Below are 26,200 nucleotides of genomic sequence, written 5' to 3'. Positions count from 1 at the left end.
GTAGTGGGAGGACAGGAGGAATACAGATCCACAGCTCTTGGGGCTGACCTCCCCTTAGCGGGGGTCTCGCATCCTCAGCTGCTTGAGCAGAGCTGGGGACAGGCACCCTGCTGAGTGCCTGGGAGGCTCTGCTGGCCAACACCTGGCCTGGCTTTGAAATAGGGGGACCAACCTTCCCCGTTTTAGCACACAAAGTCTTGCATCCTAGGGACAGCAGGAGGATTGTGCAGCCATGAGCTTCTAAGAACTATTTCAGAGGCTTCTTGAAGCCTTTCCTGTTGTCTTGATGCCATCCTGTGTTATCTGCCAGAACGTCTGTGTCCCTACAGGGCACTTACCACAGCCTGGGAGGAGGTCCTCACCTTCCTTCCTTCTCTGTCCTACAGATGGTCACCTCCTTAAGGTAGACAGTGGGTCTTTCATGTTTCTATTCCAGTAATAAGTTGCAAGCAGGTGTTCCTTAAATCTTTACTAAAGGTTTAAATGGGCAAAGTGGCTACAGGTGTGGGTGTTCCCAAAAACACTTGTTTTGCTTTTATAGTTGATTATTTTAGGGGGAAACATTTAATTCTTTCTTTCTAATTACTTTTTCATTTATCCTTGCAGGCTCCACATAATGGGCTCAAAACCTCTGGTCCAATGGTTAAAAGCTGTTCACAGGGATGACTGGACCCCACTAAGCATTCTTTCATCTGTAGTGAACATTTCACCAAAAAAAGCTCCAGGAAAGGCTGGAGGATCAGTACTACGTGCTCAAGCCACGGCCACGCCCTCCATCTTCCACCTGACTGAGAAGAGGCTGCTGAAGGCCACAGCCGCCCCAGGAGAAAGGACACCAGGAAGGCCACCGGGGTCCTGTGGAACATGAGCATGAAGCAGATGGGAAAGGAGCTCCAGGTTCATTGTGGTCCTTGAGGGAAAAGCTGAGGGCCCAGCCTTGGTCCCGCAAGTTGAAGTAACCCGCTCTACAGGGTGAACACGCACCCAGTGCCGCCCAGGAAGCTGCCAGTCAGGATTGGGCACAGAGTCTCTGGAAGGAACTCCAGGAGACAGTGTGGCCTCCACAGCATCAGGCAGCCAAGGAGATGCAAACACGTCTGCTGTAGATGCTGGCGATGAGACCCCCTCTTCCCAGCCAGGGCCTGCTGGGTAAGAGTGGCATTTCCGTGGGTGACTTTATCCCTCAGGATCGGGGCGTGCAGATTTATTGGCTGGTTTCCTTCTTACAGTTTCTTCTCAGAGCACACTCAAGAGAGGCCATCTGTCCCTTGAGAGGCTGTTGACCAAAAGAGGCTGAAGAGAGATGTGGAGCCCAGCTGCAACAGGACCAGCCTGGGGCCTGATGAGAGCTTGGCCCAGAGCCCCCAAGTTCATCATTCACAATGATGCCTCAGAAACCCTCCCAGAGCCCCTCCACCCTCCAACAGATGTCACCCTGAAGCCAGCCGCAGAAGATGTGCAGGGCGAGCACAGCGACACCGGCCCCACGTCCCTCAGCGGGCTCATCCTGTCAGCACTGGGGGCCCAAGAACTCCTCGACTGCTGCACTCCTACTGCTTCTGCTCCCGGGGGAACAAGAGCACGGGTGCCGCCTGCGGGAGCAGGTGGAGAAGAACGGCGAGCTGAAGAGGGGCAGCCGCCGACAGCCAGGTGCACACGCTGCAGGAGGAGCTGGACGAGCTGAAGGGAGGGGACTCCCTGCCTTAGCAGCCTGCTGCCCCCAGCCGAGGTCAGTGCCGGTGCTCGGGGCTCCCCCACTGCCTGCTCACCATGAGGGGTTTCCTGCTCCACAGCAGACGGCCCCTGAGCACTTCTGTGTGCAGCATGCCTGCTGCTGTCTTGGGAGAAGGCTCTGCTGGTAGCCGCCCCTCGCAGACAGGGAGCCCAGGTTGCAGAGCTCACCCCGCTCGCTCTAGGGCGCTCGAGAGGCAGCGGTAGTTGTCAGGGTTTAGCAGGTGGGGAAGGAGGCATTGCAGGTCAGCTGTGAAAGCCAGACCTACACAATGAATGATCCCTGGACGGTTGGTTTTCCACTTGAACAGGAGAAAATCAGCTTCTGTTGCATCCCTCACACAAATGTAAATTCCAATGAGTTAGGATCTAAATGTGAAATAAAATCGACATAGTAAACTATTAGAAAAGTTACAGGAGACTATTAAAGTCATGGGGGGGTTCTTTCCCTTCATTTTTTAATGAATATCCTTGAACTGAAGTCATTTTGAACATTTAAATAATTTCTTTAAAATTTGAAACATCTTTTTGAGTAGAGTACATTCTCTTTTGTAAAAATTAAAACACTCCAGAAATATACAAGCTAACAAGTGGTAAAAACTCCTATTTCTCACCTACCTCCCAACTTTTATTCCTGGTTGGTAGTAAAATTTGGTGTGTAATCTCCTAGACTATTTCCTGTGCTTTACATACATATTTCTCTACCTGTACAAATAGGTTGGATATATTGTTGGTGTGTTTATTGGCTATATTTCTGATTTTCCTGCTCTTTTACGGTTTAGTCCTTGTAAACATTGGTTTCTCGATATTCCTTATGTATTGAGGGTACCATCTTTTGCCTGTTATACACCCATGGAAAACATTTCCCTACCACATTGTTCATTTAATCTGGATCAGTGCTTGTCTTCCCAGATGTCAGTAGCACTTCAGGCGGGAAACGGCTCTATGTGACAGGCTGTTCAGGAACTCCTAGACCCTCAGGGCAACAACCATTAAGAAAACACAAAGCAAGAAACAAAATCCATCCTGCGTGTTTCCAGATGCATCCCGGGGGAAGGACAGCTCCAGTTGAGGACCGCTGATGTCCTGGTCAGAGTTATCCCCTATGTTCTCCTATCACGTTAAAGCTGTTTCTGTAGTTTCTTGTACCTGATGGTACAGTTTGGTGCCTTTGTCTGTTCCTTTTGGTCAGATTGTGCAAGGTTTCTCACTGGTACAGGTCTTTCCAGACAGTCAGCCCTGACTCCATTGCTCAGGTCTACATTGTTTTTCCTGTCTTGTGAATCCTCACTTCATTCTGCTGATGTTGGTTTTATTGTGGTGTTGTTCTGGCTCCTGGAGGGAAGTGCTCAGCTTCTTCGTGTACTGTTGATATTCCCTGATACTTGCAGTGGCGGCTGTGTCCCTTCTTCTGTCCCTTTGTCCCCACGCCATAGATTTGTCTCATGCTCCTCTCATTGCTGTTCATTTCTAAAGAGGTTGTCCTGTCTGTCTGGATTCCCTCTTTAACCTGAGAGATTTAGAAGGGTTTGGATAGATGTTCAAGTGGATAGCTTGGGGGAGGGGAGCCAATATTTTGTGATTATTTTTTACTTTTATTGCTTTAAGGTCCGGTAATATGGTCACTCATAGATTTCTGCTTTTTGGACTCTTTTGAGATTTCACTGTGGCTTAGCACACAGTCCATTGTGATGACTGTTTCATTGTGGTTTGAGAAGAATGCTTCCTCTCCACTAGTCGCTTATGTTGTTGTCCCTGGGGCTGAGTCTAGATCTAGCTTTTTTGTGTTCATCATCAGATCTGTTTCCTAACTTACTGTATCACTTGACATGTGGATTTCTAAGAGAGGTAAGGTAGGTTTCCCTGTGATTCTGGAGGTGCCTGTGTCTTCTTGTTTGTCCAGTTTTTCTTTATGTTTCAAGACCATATTGTTAGGTGTATAAGTGTTCCTGACAGTTATCAACACAGAGAACCCCTTTTTGTCCCATTTAAAGTCTTATTTCTTTATCTCCTTATTTTCAACCATATTATATCCCTTTATTTTATAACTATATTTTAACTCAACTTGAGAACCTTCATCTTTTTATAGAGCAATTTGATCCATTTACAATTGTGATTATCGATAAATTGGAATTTGAGTCTACCATTTAATTTAATTTTTAATTTGTTAGGCTTTCTCATGATTTTTCTATTCTTCTAGTGGGTGTCTTTCAGCTTTTAGGAACAACCATTTCTGCCTCTCTTTCTGTAAAGGCTTAGAGTTGATCAGTTCCTGTGTTCTACACTCCCAACTCATCACCTTCCACTCCCCAGCTCGAGACTGTCTGATCTTACTTAGTTCTATATTCTTATTTTCCCCATCAAGCAACAATCGTTATATGAAGTAGACTTTTTATTGGTTACTTTGTTCACTACTATTTATTGTTGCCAAATTTTTCCTCCTTTATGGAAATATTTGATGCTATTTTGGAACTCATATGACAGTAAAATTTTGAGAGGAATCGAGTCTGAGATACTTCTTAGGTGCCGACACTGGGGAGCCAGCACCTATCCTCTTAAAGTTGCATCAGTGTGTCTGCAGAGTCAGGATGAGGTCAGAGATGTTTAAAACCATGGAATTGAATGAGGTTTCCTGGAGACACTGCAGCTGTGGAAGGGCCCAGGGCCCAGCCTAGGAGCAGGCAGTGTTTGCAGAGGTGCAGCTGAAGAGGGTCCAGGAAAGGGGACTGAAACGGTGGAGCATGGAGTCGCAGGAGACACGAGGGGAAAGGGTATTGCAGAAAGGAGGGGTGCTCTGCTGGGTTGGATACAGCTCTGATCAGAATGGAGAAAAGATGGCTGGACTTGGCCACAGGGGATCACTGGTGACCTCAGTCTCCTTGAGAGGGTGGGAATGAAGCTGGGTCTAGAGTGGGTGAAGGGGGGCCATGGGAGGGCAGTAGGGATGAGACACTTTACTTAAGAGGTTTAGTCATGAAGGGGAGTCAGGAAAGTGGACAGTAGCCAAAAAGGAGCATGCGTCCAAGGGAGAGTTTTGTTTGTAAGGTGGAGATGAGCTAACAGTTGCTGCAGGTAGGACCGGATGGAGAGGAGGAGCCTGAGGGTCAGGGAGGAGCAAGCTGGGCCCTGAGGAGGTGCAGGGCTGGGCTTCACTGCCTGGGGAGGTGCAGAGAGCAAGAGGACAGATGTGCTGGTGGAAAGGGCACCCTGTGCCTCTGTTCCTGTGTTCCTGGAGTGTGATGTGGGCAGTGGCTGGGAGTGGAGAGGCAATGCAGGAGGTGTTAGGTGAGCAGCAGGGGGAGGAGGGGGAGAGGGAGAGGGCTCCCTGGCTTGGTTTCCATGGCCCACCAGGAGCTCCCCATTGGGGTCCCCGGTCACCAGCTGCTGTCTCTCTTTGATGTCTTCCTCAAAATGTCGGCTCTCTTGATGGTTCTCAGGGCTATTATGAATTTGTTCATCAATCAAGGAATCTTTGGGTAATTTTTTAGGGACTTTATGTCAAGGGGGCTCTACATGTGTTTATTCAGTCCATCATCTTTACCCAATACCTTTGTTTTTGGACAGATTCCATATAACAGAACAGCCGGGCCAGTGGCCTGCAAGTTCCCGGGTTCGAGAGGTTTGCCCTCCAGAAAGCCGGTGATGATTGGCCTTCTCACAGGACCTGGTACACTGTCCCTGAGCCCACTCTAACTGTGAGTGTCACAACTTTGTAAATCCTCTGGCAGTTCTGTCAGGGCCCATCGTTGGCATTTCTGTGACCAGTGAGGGTGAAAATTTTTCCGTGTTCATTATCTGTCACTTTCCTGACTGTGCTGTCACCTGCCTTGCTCACTGAGCTCTGATCCTTCCTGGTGGAACCAGGACGTTCACTCTCTATCCAGTGTGATTGCACGTTCCCTCAGTGTGCCCCTTGAGCACTTGCTTCAAAAATATCTGTTTTCTTCACATTCTTTGATTCTTTGTACATATAATCTAGATTTAATCTGGAGCTTTAAAAATGTTTTATTGTGGAAAACCTTGAACATTCACAAATTAAACAGAAAAGTGTGATAGCCCCGCATGTCCCTATTACCCAGCTTCAAAATTTATTAATAGTCTGATATTCTTGTTTCCTCCATATTTCTACCCACTCCCTACCTTCCATTGATTAATTTTTAATTAATAGATTGTCTTTTAGGAAAGTTTTAGATGGGCAGAGAAATTCAGCAGATAGTGAAGAGCATTTCTCCCTCCTTCCCCTCAGTTTCCCCTACTGTTAACTTCTTGCATGACCACCTGTGTTAGTGCGGTTCATTCCTTACAAGTGAGGAGCTGATGCTGCTACAGTGTTCGTAACCAAGTCGGTGGTTTACATTAAGGTTCACTGTCTCACTGTCACTTACTTGGATTTTGACAAATGCATAATCTCATGCATCCACCGTGACAGTATCCTACAGAAGAGTTGGATTGCCCTAAATCTCTGTGCTCTGCCTCTTCATCCCTTGCCTTCCAACTCCTGACAACACTGATCTTTATACTGTTTCTATAGTTTTGCGTTGTCTAGAATGTCATGTAATTGGAATATATGAAAACTATGGAACAGAGTATATAACCTTCTCCAGTTGGGTTCTTTCACTTAGCAATATGTATTTAAAAGTCCACTATGTCTTTTTGTGGCTTGATAGCTAATTTCTTTTTTTTTTCCTTTTTGTATATTGAGTTAAAATATACGTAACAAAAAGTGTGACATCTTAACCATTTTTAAGTGTATACTTCAGTGGCATTAAATACATTTACGCTGTTGCACAGTCATCACCACCATTCATCCCCATAACTCTTATAAATCTGAAGCTCTATACCTATTAAAGAGTAAGTCTCCCTTCTCCCCTCCCCCCAGCCCTTGGCAGCCACCATTCCACTTTCCATCTCTGTGATTTTGACTACTCTCAGTTCCTCATGTTAGTGGAATCATACAGTATTTCTCTTTTTGTGACTGGTTTATTTCTGTTAGCATAATGTCCCCAAGGTTAACACACATGTAGCATATTGCAGAATTTGCTTCCTTTGTAATGCTGACTAATATTCTGTTGTGTGGATATACTACATTTTGTGTATCCATTCATGTGTCAGTGGACATTGGGGTTGTTTCCACGTTTTAGCTATTGTGAATAATACTGCTATGAACATGGGTGTGCAAATATCTCTTCAGGGCTCTGCTTTCAGATCTTTTGGGTGTATATCCAGACGTGGAATTGCTGGATCATGTGATAATTCTATGTTCAATTTTTTGAGGAACATTCATACTGTTTTCCATAGCAGCTGCACCATTTTACATTCCTATCAACAGCGTACACGGGTTCCCATTTCACCGCATCCTGGCCAACACATGCTGTTTTCTGTCTTTCCTGTAGCACTCATCTTAGCGGGTGTGAGGTGGTGTCTCATTGTGGTTTTGATTTGCATTTCCCTAATGATTAGTGGTGTTGAGCATCTTTTCATGTGCTTATATGCCATTCATAAGTCTTTGGAGAACTGTCTCTTCAAGTCCTTTGCCCATATTTGAATTGGCTTGTTTTTTAGTTGTTCAGTTTTAAGACATCTCTGTATATTCCGGATACCAGTCTCTTGTCAGAAATATCATTTGCAAATATTTTCTCCCACTCTGTGGTTTGCCTTTTCACTCTATGCACAGTGCCTCTTGATGTACCAACTTATAATATTTTCGTGGAGTCCAATTTGTCCATTGTTTTTCTTTCGTTACCTGTGTCTTTGGTGTCATATCCAAGAAATCATTGGCAAGTCTGGTGTCACAAAGATTTTGTCTTGTTTTCTTCTAAGAGTTTTCTTATTTTAGGTCTTACATTTATATCTTTGAGTTAATTTTTGTATATGGTGTTGGATGAGGGTCCAAGTTCATTCTTTTGCATGCAGATATCCAGTTTTCCCAGCACCATTTGTTGACAAGAAACCTTTCTCCGCGTCTTGGCACCCTTGTCAAAAATCACTTGACCATATATGTGAGGGTTTGTTTCTGGGCTCGCTATTCTACGCCATTGGTCGCTATGTCTGTCTTTATGCCAATACCATACTGTTGATTACTGTGGCTTTGTAGTAAGTTTTGAAATCAGGAAATGTGAGTCCTCCAGTTTTGTTCTTCTTTTTCAGGATTGTTTTGGCTGTTCTGAGTCCCTTGAGATTCCATGTGAATTTTAGGACGGGTTTTTCTATTTCTGCAAAAATCATCATTAGGATTTGGATAGGGATTACATTGAATCTGTAGACTGCTTTGGGTAATATTGACACTTTAACAATACTAAACCTTCCAATCCATGAACATGGGATATGTGTCCATTTATGTATGTCTTCTTTAATTTCTTTCTGAAATGTTTTGTAGTTTCTATGGTGCAAGCCTTTCACATCCTTGGTTAAGTTAATTCCTAAGCATGTTATTCTTTCTGATACTATTATGAATGAATTGTTTTTGTAATTTACTTTTGAGAGAGCTCCCGGTTCATGTATAGAAATGCAACTGATTTTTGTGTGTTGACTTTGTATCCTGCTACTTTCCTGAATTCTCTGTTAGATCAAACGGCTTTTTGTGGAGTCTTTCAGATTTTCTACATATGAGATGATATCATCATCAGAGACCGTTTTACTGCTTTCTTTCCAATTTGGATGCCTTTTATTTATTTATTTTTATTGCCTCATGGTTCTGGCTTGAACTTTCAGTACTGTGTTGAATAGAAGTGGTGAAAGTGGGCATCCTTGCCTTGTTCCTGATCTTAGAGCTTTCAGGAAAAGTTTTCAGTCTTCCATCACTGAGTATTGTGTTTGCTGTGCGTTTTTCCTCCTATTCCTTGTTTCTCGAGTGTTTTATCATGAAAGGCTGTTGAATTTTGTCAAATGGTTTTTGTGCATCAATCGAGATGGTCATGTTTTTTCCCCTTCATTTTCTTGATGTTGCATATTACATTGATCGATTTTTGTGTGTTAATCTACCCTTGTATATCAGGAATAAATTTCACTTGGTGGTAGTGTATAATTCTTTTAATACGCTGTTGAATTCAATTTGTTAGTATTTTGTTGAGGATTTTTGCATCTATGTTCATCGGGTGTAATGGTCTGTAATTTTATTTTCTTTTAGTGTCCTTGTCTAGTGTTGGTATCAGGGTAATGCTGGCATCGTAAAATGAGTTTGGAAGTGTTCTCTCTTTTTCAACATTTGACAGAGTGTAAGAAGGCTTGTTTTTAAAACTTCTTTAAACTGAAAGCTTTTTTTTTATAATTTTATTTATTTATTTATTTTTCCCCAAAGCCCCAGTAGATAGTTGTATGTCATAGCTGCACATCCTTCTAGTTGGTGTATGTGGGACGTGGCCTAAACATGGCCGGAGAAGTGTTGCGTCGGTGCACGCCCAGGATCCGGACCCGGGCCGCCAGTAGCGGAGCACGCGCACTTAACCACTAAGCCACAGGGCCGGCCCTTAAACTTCTTTATATGTTTGGTAGAATTCACCACTGCAGTCATATGGTCCTGGGTTTTACTTTGTTGAGAGACTTTTTTTTTAGATTTCTTGAAATATTAGTGACATATAACACATGTAAGTTTTAGGTGTTCAAGATAATGATTTGTGAAAGGATTACCACAATACAGTGAGTTAGCACCTCCATTCCCTCACATAATTAACTTGTTTTTTCTAGCGATCACTTTTAAGATCTACTCTCTTAACAACTTTCAAGTCTATAATATGTTATTGTTAATTATGGTCACCATGCTGTACATTAGATCCCCAAAACTTATTCATATTACAGCTAGAAATTTGTGCACTTTGACTTACCTCTCCCCCTTTCCCCCACGCCCAAGGTCCTTGCAAACACCATTCTAGCCTCTATTCCTTTGAGTTGGGCTTTTTTAGATTTCACATATGGGTGAGAATATATAGTATTTGTCTTTGTCTGTCTGACTTATATCACTTAGTGTAATGCCTCAAGTTCCATCTGTGTTGTTACAAAATGCAGGATTTCATTCTCTTGCATGGATAAATAATATTTTATTATACATTTCATGTATATATACATATGTCTGACATTTTCTTTATCTATTTATCCATTGATGGACACATGGATTGTGTCCACGTCCTCAGTTTGTGATTAATGCTGAAATGAACATAGGGGTGCAGATATCTCTTCAGAATAGTGACTTCTTTTCCTTTGGATATACAACCAGAAGGGGAATTGCTCATTTATATAGTATTTCTATTTTTATTTTTTTGAGAAAATTCCATATTTTTTCCATAGTGACTGTAGCAATTTACATTCATACCAACAGTGCACAGGGTTCTCTTTTCTACACAGCCTCGCCAACACTTGTTGTCTGTTGTCTCTTTGAAAATAACCATTCTAGCTGGTGTGAGGTGATATCTCATTGTAGTTTTGATTTTATTTCCCTGATGGTGAGTGATTACGAGCATCTTCTCATGTACCTGTTGACCATTTTTATGTCTTCTTTGGAAAAGTATCTATTCAGGTCCTTTGACCATTTTCATATTGTTTTGTTGGTTTCTTTGCTGTTGAGTTGTAAGAGTTTCTTATATACTGTGGATATTAACCCTTTTAGTTTGCCAATTATTTTCTTTGCTGTGCAGAAGATTTTTAGATTGATGTCATCCCACTTGTTAAGTTTTACATTTGTTGTTTGCACTTTTGATGTTATATCCAAAAAAATCATTGTCAAGACGAGTTTCTTGGGGCTGTTTTCTCTATATTTTCTTCTAGTTGTTTTATATTTGGTGTCTTGCATTTAAGTCTTTAATACAATTTGGGATTATTTTTAGAGTGTTGTAAAATAGGAGTCCAATTTCAGTTTTCTGCATGTGGTTATCCAGTTTTCCCAACACCATTTATTGTAGAAACTATCTGTTCCCCATGGAGTCTTCTTAGCTGACTCATCAACTTTTAGCAAAGTGTATGTGTGTGGTTTTATTTCTGGGCCTTTGATTCTGTTCTATTGGTCTATGTGTCTCTTTTTACACCTGTATCATTACCGTTTTTATTACTATAGATTTGTAATAAAATTTGAAATCAGGAATGTGATGTCTTCAGCTTTTTCTTTCTCAGGGTTGTTTTGGTTATTGGAGGTCTTTTGTGGATCCATATGAATATTAGGATTGCTTGTCCTATTTCGGTGAAAAATGTGATGGGAATTTTAATAGGAATTGCATTGAATCTTGAGATGGCATTGGGTAGCATGGACATTTTAACAATATTAATTCTTCTGATCCATGAACATAAGATATCTTTTCATTTCTCTGTGTCTTTGATTTCTTTCATCAATGTCTTATTGTTGTCAGTGTCTAGATCTTTCACCTTCTTGGTTAAATTTATTTATGAGTATTTTACTGTTTTTGATGCTATTGTAAATAGGATTTTTTTCTTTATATCTTTTTTAGATAGTTCTTTGTGAGTGTACAGAAAGGCAACAGATTTCTATATGTTGATTTTGTCTCCTGCAGCTTGAGTGAATTCGTTTATTAGTCCTAAAATTTTGGGGGGGAGTCCTTATGTATTTCTCTATATAAAATCATATCATCTGCAAACAGAGACCACTTTGATTCTTCATTTCCAATTTAGATGTATTTTATTTCTTTTCATTGCCAAATGTCTCTGGTTGAGACTTACAGCAGAATGTTGAAGAGTGGTGTTGTGACTGGGCACCCTTGTCTTGTTCTTTGTCTTAGCAAGAAAGCTTTCAACCTTTCACTGTTCAATATGATGTTAGCTGTGGGTTTTGTCATGTAAACCTTTTATTATGTTCAGGTATGTTCTTTCTGTAACACTTTATTTAGAATTTTTATCATGAATGGCTGTTGAATTTTGTCAAACTGCTTTTTCTGCATCAATTGAGATTATTTTGTGATTTTTATCTTTCGTTCTATTAATGTGGTGTATCACATTCATTGATTTGCATCATGTTGAACTTGATCATGTTGTTTGATCCTTTTTTTGAGTTCAGATAGTTTTGTTATAATGTGTCTTGGAGAAGAAAGTTTTAGTTTGAAATTTTAGGTTGACAGATTGGCTTCAGGACCTTGGATGTGTAAATCTCTCTCCAGATTTGGGAAGGTGTCAGCTGCTATTTTTTTTAAGTAAACACTCTTTTCCTTTCTCCCTGTCTTCTCCTCTGGTACTTTAATAATGCTTATCTATTTCTTTTCATGGTATCCCATAATTCACACTGCCTTTCCCCATTCCTATCCATTCCCATTTTTCTTTTTGCTTCTTTGACTGGATGATTACAAATGACACATCTCCTAATTCACTAATTATTTCTTGTTATAGTTGAATCTGATTTAGAAGTTCTCTATTGAATTCTTCAGTTCAGTCATTGTGTTCTTCAACTCTAGGATTTCTGTTTGTTTTTCCTTAATTATTTCTGTTTCTATAGTGAACTTCTCACTTGTTCATGCACTGTTTCCTTGTTTCATTTAGTAGTCTATCTATGTTTCCTTAGAGTTTTATGAATTTCTCGAAGAGGGTTGTTCTGAAGTCTTTGTTACATAGTTCCTATATCTCCATTGCTTGGTCAGTCATTGGAGTTTTATTCTTTTTCTTTGGGGGTGTCATGGGTTTTTGATTATTCATGATCCTTGTGGCCTCCATTGGTGTCTGCAAATTTGAGGAAGTAGGCACCTCTTCCACTCTTTACAGACTGGCTTTAGCAAACCAAAGCCTTCACAGTCATCCCATCTAGGGGTCCTGGGTAGGCCATCTGGTAGTGTCCAGGGGCAGGCTTGCTGCTGGAGTCCTTGGGCAGCCTGGTACTGGGGTGAGTGGAAAGCTTGGGTCTATGGTATTGTGTCTGGCCCTGGGCACAGCTGGGACCCTGAGTTCATGAGTAGCCCCACTGGAGCCTGTTTTGGCAGGTCCTCATTGAGATCCTGCAGCCACAGGAGTCATCCAGGGCCATGAGAGTTCGCCAGTGCTGGGATGAGCTGAGAGCCTTGGTTCACGGGAGACTGCCAGGAGCCTGGCGCCACGAGAGACAGCTTGTGCTGTGGTAGGCCAGAAGTCTGGATTCCTGGGAGCCTGCTGGGAGCCTGGGACCACAGGAGCTGCCTGAGGCTGCAGAAGCCAGCAGGCACTGGGTCAAGATGGAAGCCTGGGTTCATGGGAACCTGCCGGTGCCTGGTGCCATGGGAGCTGCCTGGGACCGCCTGAGTCAACAAGCACCTGGTTGAGCTGGGAGCCTGGTTTTGTGGGAGCCTGCCAGGAGCCTGGTTCCATGAGAGCTGTCTACAGCTGCTGGAACTGGCAGGTGGTGTGGTGATCCATGGGCCTGAGTTCCCCAGCAGCCCCTGGGGAGCCTGGTGCCATGGAATCTACCTGGGGTTGCTGGACCCAGCAAGTGCTGGAGTGACTTGGGGTCTTGGGGGTGTGGGAGCCCACTGGGTGCCCTGGTACAGAAGCTGCCTGTGGCTATGAGTGTTGTCTGTGGCTGCCTGGAGTAGGCAGGACCTTGGGTGAGCCAGGGTCTGGATTCACCAGAGCCCACCAGGAGCCTGGTGCCAAGGACACCACTTGTGGTCACAAGAGCCACCTTGGGCTGTTGAAGATGGCAGCCCCTAGGCTGAGATGGGGCCCTGGGTTCCCAGGAGCCTGGTGGGAGCCTGGTGTCAAGGATGCTGCTTGAGGCCACCAGAGCTGGCATGCTCCAGGGTGAGCCAGGGGCCTGGATTTGCAGAAACTTACAGGGAGCCAGCTAGGTCCACGGGAGTCAGCCTGGGGCTGGAGCAGGCTGGCTAAGGTCAGGCAGAGTGGAGAAGTCCCTTCTCGTTGGGAGGTATTTGATTACTGATTCAGTCTGCTTATTTGTTACTGATCTGTTCAAGATTTCTATTTCTTCATGATTCAGCTTTCATAGGTTGTTTCTAGGAATTTATCTACTTTGTCTAGGTTACCCAATTTATGAGTGTACACTAGTTCAGAATAGTTTCTTCTGATCTTTTTCTTTCTGAAGCATCAGTTGTAATGCCTCCTTTTTCATTTCTGATTTAGTTTGAGTCATCTATCTTTGTTTTCCTAGATATTTTATCTAAGGTTTTCTCAATTTTATTTTTTCCAAAACTCCACTTTTACTTTTATTGATCTTCCATACTGTCTTTCAATTTTTTTCCACTCTCCTCTTGGTGACTTCCGTCCTTCTGCTAACTTTGGGTTTCATTTTTTCTTTTTTTAATGCTCTGTGTTGTAAGTCAGGTTGTTTCGTTGACATCTTTCTTCTCTTATAACGTACAAGTTTATCACTATAAACTGTCCTCTTACTACTACTTTTGCTGCATCCTAGAAGTTTTGGTGTGTTTATTGTTTCTTTCTTTCTTTTTTTTTTTTTGCTGAAGAAGATTGGCCCTTTGCTCACATCTGCCAATCCTCTTTTATTTTATTTTTTTTTGCTGAGGAAGACTGACCCTGGGCTAACATCTGTGCCCATATTCCTCCACTTTATATGGGACGCTGCCACAGCATAGCTTGCCAAGTGGTGCATCAGTGCACACCCGGGATCTGAGCCGGCGAACCACGGGCCACCACAGTGGAGCACACACATTTAACCACTTGCACCACCGGGCCGGCCCCTTTTGTTTCTTTTTGTATGTTTTGAGCTATTTTCTAATTTCCCTTTTGATTTCTTCTTTGATCTACCTTTTTTTTTGTGTGAGGAAGATCAGCCCTGAGCTAACATCCATGGCAATCCTCCTCTTTTTGCTGAGGAAGACCAGCCCAGAGCTATCATCCTTGCCCATCTTCCTCCACTTTATGTGAGATGCCACTACAACATGGCCTGACAAGCATGCATCGGTGCGTGCCCCGGATCCGAACCCCAGCCACCAGCAGTGAAGCACATGCACTTAACCACTACAGCACCTGTTGGCCCCCGATCTACTTTTAAGTTTAAGAGTTTTTGTTGAACTTCCATGTATTATGAATGTTCCAGTTTTCCTTCTGTTATTGGCTTCTGGTTTCATGCCACTGTGTTTAGAAAAGTTACCTGGTATTATTTCAGTCTTCTTAATCTTGTTAAGACTTGTTTTGTGACCTAACACGTGATCTGTTCTGGAAAATAGTCTGTGTGTCCATGAGAAGAGCGTGCATTTTGTTGCTGTCCAGTAAAATGTTCTGTGTGTGTCTGATAGCTCCATTTAGTATTTAATGTTTTCATGTCTGCTATTTCCTGTTTTCTGTCTGGATATTCTATCCATTGTTAAAAGTGGGTCTTTGATGTCTCCTACTATTTGCAACTTATATAAGTGAGAAGGCTCTTATTTTGAGAATATATAAAGATCTCTTAGAACTAAATTATAAAAGACAAGTCAATGAAACGGGGTAACCAACTGGAATAGACATGTCTCTAGGAAATACATAGATGGCCAATAAGCACAAGATAGTTGCTCAGTATCATTAATTATTAGGAAAATGCAAATTCGAAGCACAGTTTTCATGCTGAAAATGAAGGCTATATTCAACATAATGGAAAACAACAAGTGTTGGTAAAGATGTGGAGAAAAGGACCCCACATACATTACTGGTAGGAAAGTAAAATGATGCAGCCACTGCAGAAAAACAGCTTGGCATTTTCTAAAATCTCAAACCTAGAATTTCCATTGACCTGGAGAGGCCCATGGTAGATATGTCCAAAAGAGGAAACTTGCCCATAGACACTCAAAGCAACAGTGTTCACAATGGTCCAAAAGTGGAACAAACCCAAATTTCTATCCAGTTATGACTGTATAAACCAAATGTGGCCTATTCATAATATAGGATAATATAGGCCATAAAAAGGAATTAAGTACTGCTACATGCTCGGACATGGGTGAACCTTGAAACATGTGTGCCCACTGAAGCCATCCACCAAGGCAAGAGATAACATGATGTCATTTGAATGAAATGTCCAGAATAGGGAAATCCATAGGGGGAGAAAACAGATGAGTTGTTTCCATGGGTTTGGGTTAGCAGAAACTAGAGTGTGAATGAGTATGGGTTTGTTTGGGGGTGTTGAAAATGTTCTGGAATTAAATAGTGGTGATAGCCACACGACATAATCATTGTGCTAAAAGCCACAGAAATGTATACTTTGAAATGCTTAAAACGGTGTATTCTACGTTAAGCAGATTTACCACATAAAAATTTTGAATTTTTTAAGTTAATCAGGGAATTGGTTAATTTTAAGTTGGTTAGTATATTTAATAAATAAGTGTAATTAATGGAGTTATTAGGGGTAGGGCAGGTTGTAGCCAAGAGAGTAAACATCCGACAAGGGCTATAGTAACAAATCCTATGATTATACAAGCAACAATCTAAAATCCAGTCCATTTCCATTGTCCACAACTTGGAGAGACCAGCCACGAAAATAGGTCAGTGATCTCGGGGGCCTTTGGTATCTATTCCAAGATTTGGGTAATATTATGTAATATTTTAACCTCTTGGGCCATTTGGTGGAGGTAGGTTTGAACTTCTCTGTTGATGTACACTCAGCAAGTGGTTCTAGGAAAGGCACCAACCCCTCCTTCCTTGGCCGGTATAGACATTCTAGGGCCTGGCCATTTTCTAAAACCATTTACACGAGAGACTCATGAGACTGTTGTTCAAGGGCTAGGATATGTTCTTATGGAGTTGTTGTCCATGTTGTGTTAAGGTTGTTGATACCTCTTAGTTGCCTCAGTTTCCTGATTTTGTGTGGGTAGGGCCACCACACCTGTGCCCAGTCCAGTCAGTCAATCCTAGTAGAACTGAACATCCAGTGCTATAGGACTGACATTGTTTCTATGGGTTGGTGGTAGCTAGTCAGGGCAGGAAACTCAAGGGACCTGCGACCTGAGAGAAGCAGGCTGAGAGAGAGACAATAATGCATTGCACAGTATAGCCTGGAGAAAGCTGTTCACGGGGTTGGGGAAGAGAGAAGCTCACTGGATGAGAGCCTTGTGATATCAGCCCACAGTAAAACCCAAAAGTGGCTGCTCCTGGTGTGAAATATTCCTTAGGTGTCTTGAGGTAAAACCAGTAATTTGCACCCATTCACTGGTTACCTGTGCTATATGATTTCAGAGGCTATGGTTAAAGTGTTTGTGGGCCAAGAGCTGTCTGGGCCTGGGCACAAAATCATCAAGGTGGCCTCAAAGGCGACCACAAAATGACCCCTCAAGGAGCAGTTGGGGCAGAAAGTGGGGGGAGAATTTTGAAGGAAGCCTGGGGCAAAGATGTTGTTGTTCGATGGAGTTGGCTACTATTGAGTGTCTCCGCAGGGTAAGCCCTTCAGTTGGGGTACAGTAGGTGATTGGAGGCCAAGTGACAGACCCTATGACTCCTGATTCCCAGTGTATTGGCAGCCCTCTCAGCCCACTGGACATAAATGGTGATGGTGTTTGTGAAGCATCGATGGCTGTATGGAAGGTATAGGGGACGTGTGGTGGGAAATGTCATGATAGTGTCGGGAGGAGCTGTGTGTGAGATTACGGTGTTGAAGGGGAAGGATTGGAGGCAGGTGCAGTGGGTGTGTGACCAACAATGGTCAGTGAAAGGACAGCTGGGGTGTAACTGGGGAAATTAGGGACCAACAGAAGTCATGTGTTTAAAACAAGACACCAGGGCCTGCCCAGTGGCTTAGAGGTTAAGTGCGCATGCTCCGTTACTGGGGGCCGGGTTCGGATCCTGGGTGCGCACCGACTGGCAGACCCAGTCCTTGCAAATTTCCCACATGCATTTTACATGCATTTTCTCTTCTGTTGATGGTCGATGAGTTCTAAGGAAATGGTGAAGGCACAGTGAGGAGGAATTGTGGGTTTCTGCACGACTACCTCGAGGAGTGCCGCCCCCTCAACCTGAACAACCACCCAGCACTACTAGAAATGAAAGACATCCCATCACCATGGATTGGAAGACTCCTTATTGTGACCATGTCAACATTATCCAAAGAGATCAACAAATCCAGTGCAGTCCCTACCAAAATCCCAAGGACGTTTTGTGCTGAAATAGAAAAAAACCCATCCTAAATTTCTTATGGAATCTCAAGTAAGCCCAGATACCAAAAATAATCTTGAAAGAAGGTACTAAGTTGGAGGACTGATTCTTCCTGGTTGAAAACTTACTACAAATCTACAGTATCAAAACTGCATTGTCATAGCATAAAGACAGACATATTGACCAATGGAAACAGAATTGAGAGCCCAGAAATTAACCCTCACCCATGTGATCAAATGATGTTTGGCAAGGGTGCCAAGATTATTCAAAGGGGAAAAGCCCTTTCAACAAGTTGTGCTGGAAAATGTGGATATCTACATGCAAAAGAATCAACTTGGACCCTTACCTAACACCATATACAAAGCTTAATTCCCAATAGATCAAAGACCTAAATGTAAGAGCTAAAACTATAATAATCTTAGAAGAAAACATAAGACAAAACTTTACAAGATAGGATTTGGTAATGATTTCATGGATATGGCCCCAAAGGAGCAGCCAATAAAATAAGAAAATACACATGCTGGACTCCATGGATATTAAAAAGTTTTGTATCTCAAAAGACATTATCAACAGTAAAAGCACAACTCACAGGATGGGCGACCATATTTGCAAACCATGTGTCTGACAAGGGCTTAATATCCAGAATAGATAGAGAACTCCTAAACTCAACAACAAAAATCAAACAACCCAAATCAAATTTGAACAAAGTACATGAGTAGACATTTCCTCAAAGAAGATCTGCAAATAACCAATAAGCATATGAAAAGACACTCATCATCAGTAATCATTAGGGAAATGCAAATCAGAAATACAGTGAGAGACCACCTCACATTCATCGATCAAAAAAAAAAAAAGATGGTATCTAAAAAAAAAAAAAAGAAGAAGAAGAAAAGAATTGAACCAGTGTTGGTCAAGATGTGGAGAAGTTGGAACCCTGTGCACTGTCTTGGGAAGATAAAATACATAGTTGCTGTAGAAATCAGTATAGCAATTCCTAAAAAAAATTAAAAATATAATTATATAGGACCCAGCAATTCCAATTCTGGGTATATACACCCCCAAAGAGTTGAAAGCATATTCTTCAAAACATATTTCAACACCCATATTCATAGCATCAGTATTCATAATAGGTAAAACATAGAAGCCACCCAAGTATCATAACCAAGGAAGGGCTCGCTGCCCAATGCACCCCCTAAGCCAACCATGAGATACCGCTCTTGTAGAAGGGAAAAAGCTTTATTACGAGGTTGGCCAGCAGGGAGACAGGAGCCAAAGGTTAAATCCTTCTCCCCAATGGGCAGTTGAAAGGGCTTTTTAAGGGCAAAGGAGTGTGTGCAGGAGGTTGGGGGCAGTCCTACGCATTTTGCGCAAGTAGATTTTCATGTTCTGTCATACATCCCACGGTCAAATGCAGTGTCCTTAACATGATTGGCAGTGGAGTTCTTGGTCCCCTACCTCATCCTCCAGTCACTTGACTCAAACACCACTGACGGTTTGAGTCTTGCCAGCCGTCTTGTGATCTCACTGGTTCAAACCAGTTGAAACTTGCTCAAGGAGGAAAAACGGAGTTTCTGAAAAACAACTCATGGCCCAAGACTAGATCCTTAGTAAATATATGGAACGTGGCTTAAGAAAGTAGTCTCCGGGGGACCGTTGATAAAAGTCTGATTGGGGCCCCATTTTATTTTGGGCTTGGTTTTGGGCCCGGCTAGGGTATCTGTCCAGGGATGTATGGATATGCAAAATGTGGTATATACATAAAATGGCATATTATTCATCCTTAACAAAGGAAGGAAAGTCTAAGATATGGCACACCATGGATGAACCTTCAGGATATTACTCTAAATGAAATAAGCCAGTCACAAAAATACAACCTTGTGTGATTTCCCTTCTATGAGGTTCCTGAAATCGCTAGATTCAGAGAGACAGAAAGTAGAATGGTGTTTGCCAGGGGCTGGGAGGAGGAGGAATGGGGGGTTATTCATGAATGGGTATAGAGTTTCAGTTTTGTAGGATGAAAAGACTTCTAAAGATGGATCGTGGTGATGATTGCACAGCAATATTAATGTCTTCAATACACTTAAAACATACTTAATGTATCTATGGGGCCTGATGACTTGTCCTGGCCGAGCACACGCTTGTGCTGTTGCACATCTTACCCCTCACTGTGCAGTTGGGAAACTAGCCCAGAAAGAGGCAAGTACTGGCCCAGACCACAGGAGGTAGTCCGGGTCCCAAAGACTAGACAGAGCTCCAGCTTCCTTGGCCAAGGCTCCGCCCCTTCCCTCAGGTCTCCTTTGGCAATGAGAGGCATTAAGATCTTAGAGGATTGCTGCCCACCCCTCTCCATATGAGGTCATTTTCCTCTCCTCATCATCGCATGTGCATAGGCACCCCCACTCACACTGACTTCTCATGTGGGGGCCATGGAGGTGCAGTCAAGAAAGAGCTGACCCGGAGGAAGTGACAAGAGGCAGGAGGGAGAGAGATTGGGGGCAGCTCTCCCAGGGGACCATGGCATTCGTTCTCCTAGATACATGCCCAGGGGCCCAGAGATGAGCAGAGGAATCCCTAAGGTTCCTAGGTTTCTGCCTGTTCCAGACCCAACCTTGTCCCAGCTTAGGGATCACAGGACTGGGATCCTGCAGTCCACCTCTGTGAGCACCCAGAACTGTGATGAGTCCATCCTCCCCTTGTGTAGGCATTGGGAACAGGAGAGAATACCTCAGTGAGGGTCCTCCTGTATAAAATGGAGTGCATCCAGCGGGTGACTCCAAGTGTTCCATGCACTCGCAATGTGTCCATTGGACCAGGTTCTCTGTTGATGACCTACTGTGCTCTGAAATGTTGAGAAGATGCTTTCCACCCACTTGAGATCATTTAGAACTGAGGAGACATGGGGGCATGGGTGGATGAGAACTGGGGATAAGGAAGAAGATGCCAGAGCACTGGACACCAAGTCTAGAGATGAGGGAGAAGACCAGTTCTTGTTGGACCCTCAGGGTCCTCATCTGGAGGCAGGGGGGAGTCATTGTTCTGGTTGAGCTTGGATGCCTCAGGAATGAAGAAGACACCTGGTGGGGGACAGCAAGATGGGGGGAAAGGTAGGCTCCCAAGATTCACCCCACTCTCTCGAAGGCGACAGGTCCTGCTCCTTTACCTCTGGGATCCTGGAGAGCCTCTGCCTTGAGGACATCTGAAGAATGGTTCCTTTCTGTTTGGTGGAGTTTTGGTGAGGGCTGCAGTGCTAGTGCTGGCCACCAGGGGGCGGGCAGCCTCTTGTGTCAGTGGTGGCAAGTTAGATTTTGTTTTTATTTTTTTCAGTTGTATTGAGATATACTTGATATACAGCACTATGCAAGTTAACATTGCTTTGTGGTACATTTGAAAGTTGCTAAGAAAGTAGATCCTAAAACTTCTCATCACCAGAAAAAAATCTTTTATGTTTGTTTGGTGATTGATGTTAACTAAACTTATTTTGGTAACCATTACATAATATACATATATATCAAGTCCTTTCCTTCTGCTGTAAACCTGGAATTTACACGGTGTCCACTGAACTTTTCTTGACCTCCTGGAGCAGAGAAGAGTCAAGCAGAGGTCTTTCTGGCTGTCCCTCTGCCTCAGAAACAACTTGTACCTCCTATTTCTAGTGTTCATCTCCACAATCACAGTTGGTCAGAAGCAGGGGGCGGGGTGCAAGATCTTTCCATGTACTCATTCAGCAGCTGTGCACTGAGCACTCACCCTGTGCCAGGTGCTCTGGTGGGCCAAAGTGCAGGATGAAAATGACCAAGTGGTCCCTGCCTGCCAGGAGCTCACAGTCTAGAGGGGAAATGGACAAAAGCAAAAACAGGAGCAAGAAAAGAGCAAGTGCTGTAGAGAAACACAGCAGGGGGCTGTGAGGGAGGGCTGGGCGTCACTGGGTAGGAGAGTCTGAAAGGCCTCACTGGGGTGACGTTTTCTGGGACCAGAATGACAAGAGGGAGCCAGCCCTTCAGGGGTCTGGGAGCAGTGTGTCAGGGAGATGGCACCACTGGTCCTGAGTCTCACAGGCAGAAGTGAGTTTGGCCAGAGGAGGTTAGAAATGTGGCCAGTGCAGATGGAGGGAGGCTGGGAGGAGAGAACAGGAGCTGGGGTGGAAGGTAGGGCCAGGGCCTGGTAGGCTGTGTCAGTTACCTTTCCCTCTCTGACTTCATTGCCCCTAACCTTGCATTTCAAAACTACAAATGTTGACTATCTCACAATTTGTGTGGATCAGCAATCAGGCACGTTTCAGCTTGGTGCCTCTGCCTCAGTGAGTTGAACAGGTTGGGGCTGTGGCCTCAACTGAGGCTCAACTGGGGGAGGACTAGCCCCAAAGGTCACTCTCAGCCTTCAGGGTTCAGTTTGGACTGAGAGTCTAAGTTTCTTTCTGTCTGTTGGCCTGGGTACTCCCGTGCTTCTCTCCTCTATAAGCCTCCACATTGGGCAGCCCCAAAACACTGGTATTTGATTCCTCAGTTACAGGGATTCGACAGAGTGTGAGAGAGAGAGATGGAACATGAGAGAGGGAGTAAGAGGAAGTGAGAGACTTGTGTAGTTAAAATTTAGACAAGACATCCCATCACTTTGGCTCTTATTATGTTCATAAGCCAGTTACTTACCACTTAGTGGTTCCACGGGGATGGCTATGCCATGGGTGAGGCTTACTAGGTACCATTGTGGGGGCTGCCCACCTCATAGACCAAGATGAGGCACTTGGGTCTCATTCTCCATAAAACAGGAAATAATTGAATGGTTTAATGCCGCAGGATGGCAGTATCTAAATTTGCATTAGTTTCAACCCCCTCATGATGCTGACCTGAAAATGAGGCCAAGTTGGAAGTGACTGTTCCAATAGCACATTGCTAGAATCCAAGCCTGTTTTGAGCGGTGTTCTGTGCTACCTGTCACCCCTTCTTGTTATTCTTCCATCTCTAATTTTGTGCCTTAGGTACATGTGACACCAGCCCACAGGGGTAATAGATATTATCTCATATACACCAGGTGAGGTCCCTAGGAAGTAGATTCTAGCCTGATCCCCCTGGTGTAGGTTTGGAGACTGGGGAGGACCTGAGAGGTACAGGGACTATCCCAGGATGAAGAACTGGTAAGTTAAAGGAAGTCTGCATTCATCTCTGTCTCCGCAAAGCAAGGACCTGAGTTAGGTTTCTAGGGACCTGTGGCTAGGGCTGTGTAGGCTCCTTGTGTACAGTTCAGGAAGTGACATGAGAGAGGAGGGTGAGCAGCCCGGGCTCAGGGGGAAGCTCTGGAGAAATCTGATTGAGGTAAGGGGCCCAGGTATAGGAATCTTGAAAAATGACCCCATCTCCTTGGTCCTAGGTCTCAACAGATCTTTGAACTCTGGTAACCAGGCAACCACTGTCCCCCATCCAGCTCACTTGACGGGAGACAGTCAAGAGGCAAAAATGTTTTGTTGTTGTATCCCAACTTTTGCAGGCTCTGGGCTCAAAAAAGCCCAGAAAGAGAATCTTTTTGATTGTTACCTACATTGGCTCAGCCCACATCCCTGACACCTCTGGGTGTCTGACAGGAGGCAGTGAAGGGTAACATGGGGCAGCCCAGGAAAGGTTAGTGCAGGCCAGAACACAACTGTGATCCCACCTGATCAACCCCAAAATCCAGGCCCCTCATCGTGTGTTTGTGTGTGTTTGTGTGTCTGTGTGGTGTGGGGAAGGCAGGGTATGTGGGGCAGGCCATTCCTGGGCAGGAGCTGGTTGTTAGGTGTCGGAAGTCTGGTGGGTCTGTCACCTTCATACCCCAGGTCATGGCTGGCAGCATGAGAAGGTGAGCTCCTCAACTCCTATGTTATTGAGCCCTAGAGGTTTCATCCCCTTCCCTTCCTGACCAGAGTTCTTTGCCAGGATGCCCTCTGTGCCTGAACTGAGGAGCAGACTTTCTCTTGGGGGTTGACCACAGTGGCAGTGTGCAGGCAGCCCCTGATTCCCTCTGGCCCAGCTCCCAGGCAGTCTTTGCAGAACTCCACTCAGGAGGTCGTCGAGTAGCTGCCCAATGGCTTCAACTCCACCAACTCACTAGACAAGGAGCAGGTGCATGAGGCCACCCACACCATCCAGTGCTGCTCTGAGATGAGAACAGGAGCAGAGGGCCTCCACACTCAGGACCTTGAGATGATGGGGTTGGACCAGAACTAGGGTGGGACCAGTCAGGGGCTGTCTCTTTTTCAAGCTAAAGGGGATGTACATGCAGGTCACCTTGCCTGGTTCAGAGCTGAGCTGCTGTGACCCTCTTTCCTTTGACTGGTGTGAGCTTCTGGAGGCCACTGAGGCAGAGCCAGAGGGTAAGGGGGACTGCAGGCTGGCTATTCCTGGAAAGGAAGTGGGATCTTTCCTGTATTTAGAAGGACACATGGAAAGTCAGCTATGTGAGTAAACCTTTCTCTTTATCCCGCTCCAGCGCCAGGTGCAGAGCTCCAGCCAGCAGCAGAAGCAGAGCAGTGGGCAGTGGTGGAGGTAGAGCTGGCTCCAGCTCTGTTGACACCACCCCTCTAGCACTGGAACCAGTATCCCCTCCACCAGCAGTGTTGGAGCTGGAGCAAGGGCCGACGTCGGCTGCAGCAGGAGTGGGAGCTGCTGAGCTGGAGTCACCTGGACCATCATTTCTAGTGGGAAGTCCATCTCCACCTGTGACTAAGAAGCATGAGAAGAAGCCCAACCTCACGGCCTTCCCTCCTAAGCTGGTGGTGGAGCAGTTGACCATGATGGATGCGGTGAGCAGCTGGGCTCTCAGGGTGGGGTGGAGCCGGCCTTCCCTCTGCCATCATTGCCCCAGACCTGATCCAGTCTCCTATGATCTGGGCCCGAATCCTGGCTCCACCCCTTACCAACCATACGACCTGGGCAAATTTCTGAACCCCCAAACATTTGCTGTCCACCTGTAGACCGTAGAGGTGGACACTAACAAGACCTGCTGCACAGAGTGGCTGTGCCGGCTCCATGAGGTAGAAGAGATGGAAGGGTGAGCAGGGCCTGGCACATCAGTGGTGGAGGGGAACTCACTGTATGCAGCCAGGTCCCTGGTGGCCCAACCTTCTGCTCAGGAGGCTCAACAGCCTCAGGACTTATTAGACACCTGATGTGTACTTCACTATGAGGGAGACAGACAAGGCCCGTGGTTGTAGCTGCCACAGGGGAATGTGCATCAGAATGGGAAGTGGGACCAGAGGGGGGATCAGGGTGGTGGAAGATGCCCCCTTGGGATGAGCTGAGCTGAGCCACCATCTGGAGCTTGGAGTTAGCCAGGACGGGCTGGATGCAAATGCCTCTCTCCCTTCCCTGCCAGTATTGGGTCCTGGGTCATCCTCTGCTGGGTGCCTGCAGTGACAGAGAAGAAAAGCCAGGGACTCTAACAAGGCTCAGGCCACATCATGAGCTTCCTGAGCTCCAGCTCTAAATTGTGACCCCTGTGTGGGACTTTGTGGGCCGTGGACACAGAGCTGGGGTGTGGCAATCCTGGGTGACACTCACCCTGTTCCCCAGGAGCTCTTCCAGAAGGTGGTGCCCTCTCAGTGCCTGGGCTCCACCTGGGGCAAGAGGAACAAGCCCGGCAATGAGCACCTGGCACACGCCGTCCGGGCCAATGTCGACCACTTCAGAAGGGTGGCCAACCTCGTCATCACCACCTGCCTCGGGGACCCGAGCATGATGGCCCAGGACAGGGCGAGGGTGGTGGAGCGCTGGATCCAGGTGGCCCAGGTATGCTGTGGGAGGTCCAGTGGAGCCCCTCTCTGGAGCCTTAGGAACTGCCTCTGCCTTTATCAGCTCCCAGGATTGAAGTGTGTGGTCTAAGCCCCTGCAAGTCCCTAGGTCCTTCCTGCCAGGAGCACGCTGACCTTGACTCGAGGTCCCAGTGCGGGGATGCTCACTTCCTACCTCGCTTCCTCCCTGGGTTGAGCTAAAATCCTCCTCCTTGTGAGTGTTACACTTTGGGTCCTAAATGTGCCCTTCTGGGGATCCCTGAACATCTGTCTCATCCAGGAGGGGAGATTTAAATAGAAGGGGACTGAAGCTAGAGCAAGCAGGGCTCCAGCGCCCCACCTCACAGCTCATTCTCTTCCCTTCCTCAAGAGTGCGAGATCCTGAAGAACTTCTCCTCGCCCCGCACTGTCATCTCTGCTCTGCAGAAAACATCCATATGCCACCTGAAGAACACATGGGGGAAGTTTCCTGGTGGGTAGGCCTCTCTCCATAGGAAGACCAGGGTGGATGCGGGATCTCCTGTATGTCTGCCATTGGCCCCTCAGTCAGGTGGGAACTCCTGGGAGGCAGCAAATGCTTGGGACAGGGCCTGGGCCTCGGCGGTGGGTCTCTAAGTCTCCCGGTGTCCTTAGTGCACCAATTCTGCTTCAGGACTCGGTTTCCCTAAATGCCAGGGACTGGATTGAGCTACATTGGAGATTTTCAAGTGTTTATAGCAA

At 45.2% G+C, this 26,200-nt stretch overlaps 1 protein-coding gene across 1 annotated transcript; it reads left to right on the top strand.

Moving 5' to 3' along the window:
• Nucleotides 1-242: 242 nt before the first annotated feature.
• On the top strand, nt 243-26,167 carry LOC131418834 (ral-GDS-related protein-like). Its single transcript, XM_058563429.1, has 5 exons — nt 243-1,149; nt 1,230-1,729; nt 24,181-24,493; nt 25,263-25,478; nt 26,156-26,167. Exons 2-5 carry the CDS (start codon nt 1,455-1,457, stop codon nt 26,165-26,167), a joined length of 816 nt encoding a protein of 271 aa, XP_058419412.1. The 5' UTR covers nt 243-1,149; nt 1,230-1,454.
• The last annotated feature ends 33 nt before the right edge of the window (nt 26,168-26,200 follow it).

This window comes from Diceros bicornis, chromosome 20 (assembly GCF_020826845.1).
Source record: "Diceros bicornis minor isolate mBicDic1 chromosome 20, mDicBic1.mat.cur, whole genome shotgun sequence".
NCBI classification, from domain to species: Eukaryota; Metazoa; Chordata; class Mammalia; order Perissodactyla; family Rhinocerotidae; genus Diceros; species Diceros bicornis.
This window is presented reverse-complemented; position numbering and strand designations above follow the sequence as displayed.

Bases quoted from the DNA above. Each gene is read 5' to 3' on its own strand.
- LOC131418834 (XM_058563429.1), top strand. From the start codon at position 1,455: ATGTGCAGGGCGAGCACAGCGACACCGGCCCCACGTCCCTCAGCGGGC. The intron at 1,730-24,180 runs GTCAGTGCCGGT...ATCCCGCTCCAG, and splicing joins GCCTGCTGCCCCCAGCCGAG to CGCCAGGTGCAGAGCTCCAG. The intron at 24,494-25,262 runs GTGAGCAGCTGG...CCTGTTCCCCAG, and splicing joins AGTTGACCATGATGGATGCG to GAGCTCTTCCAGAAGGTGGT.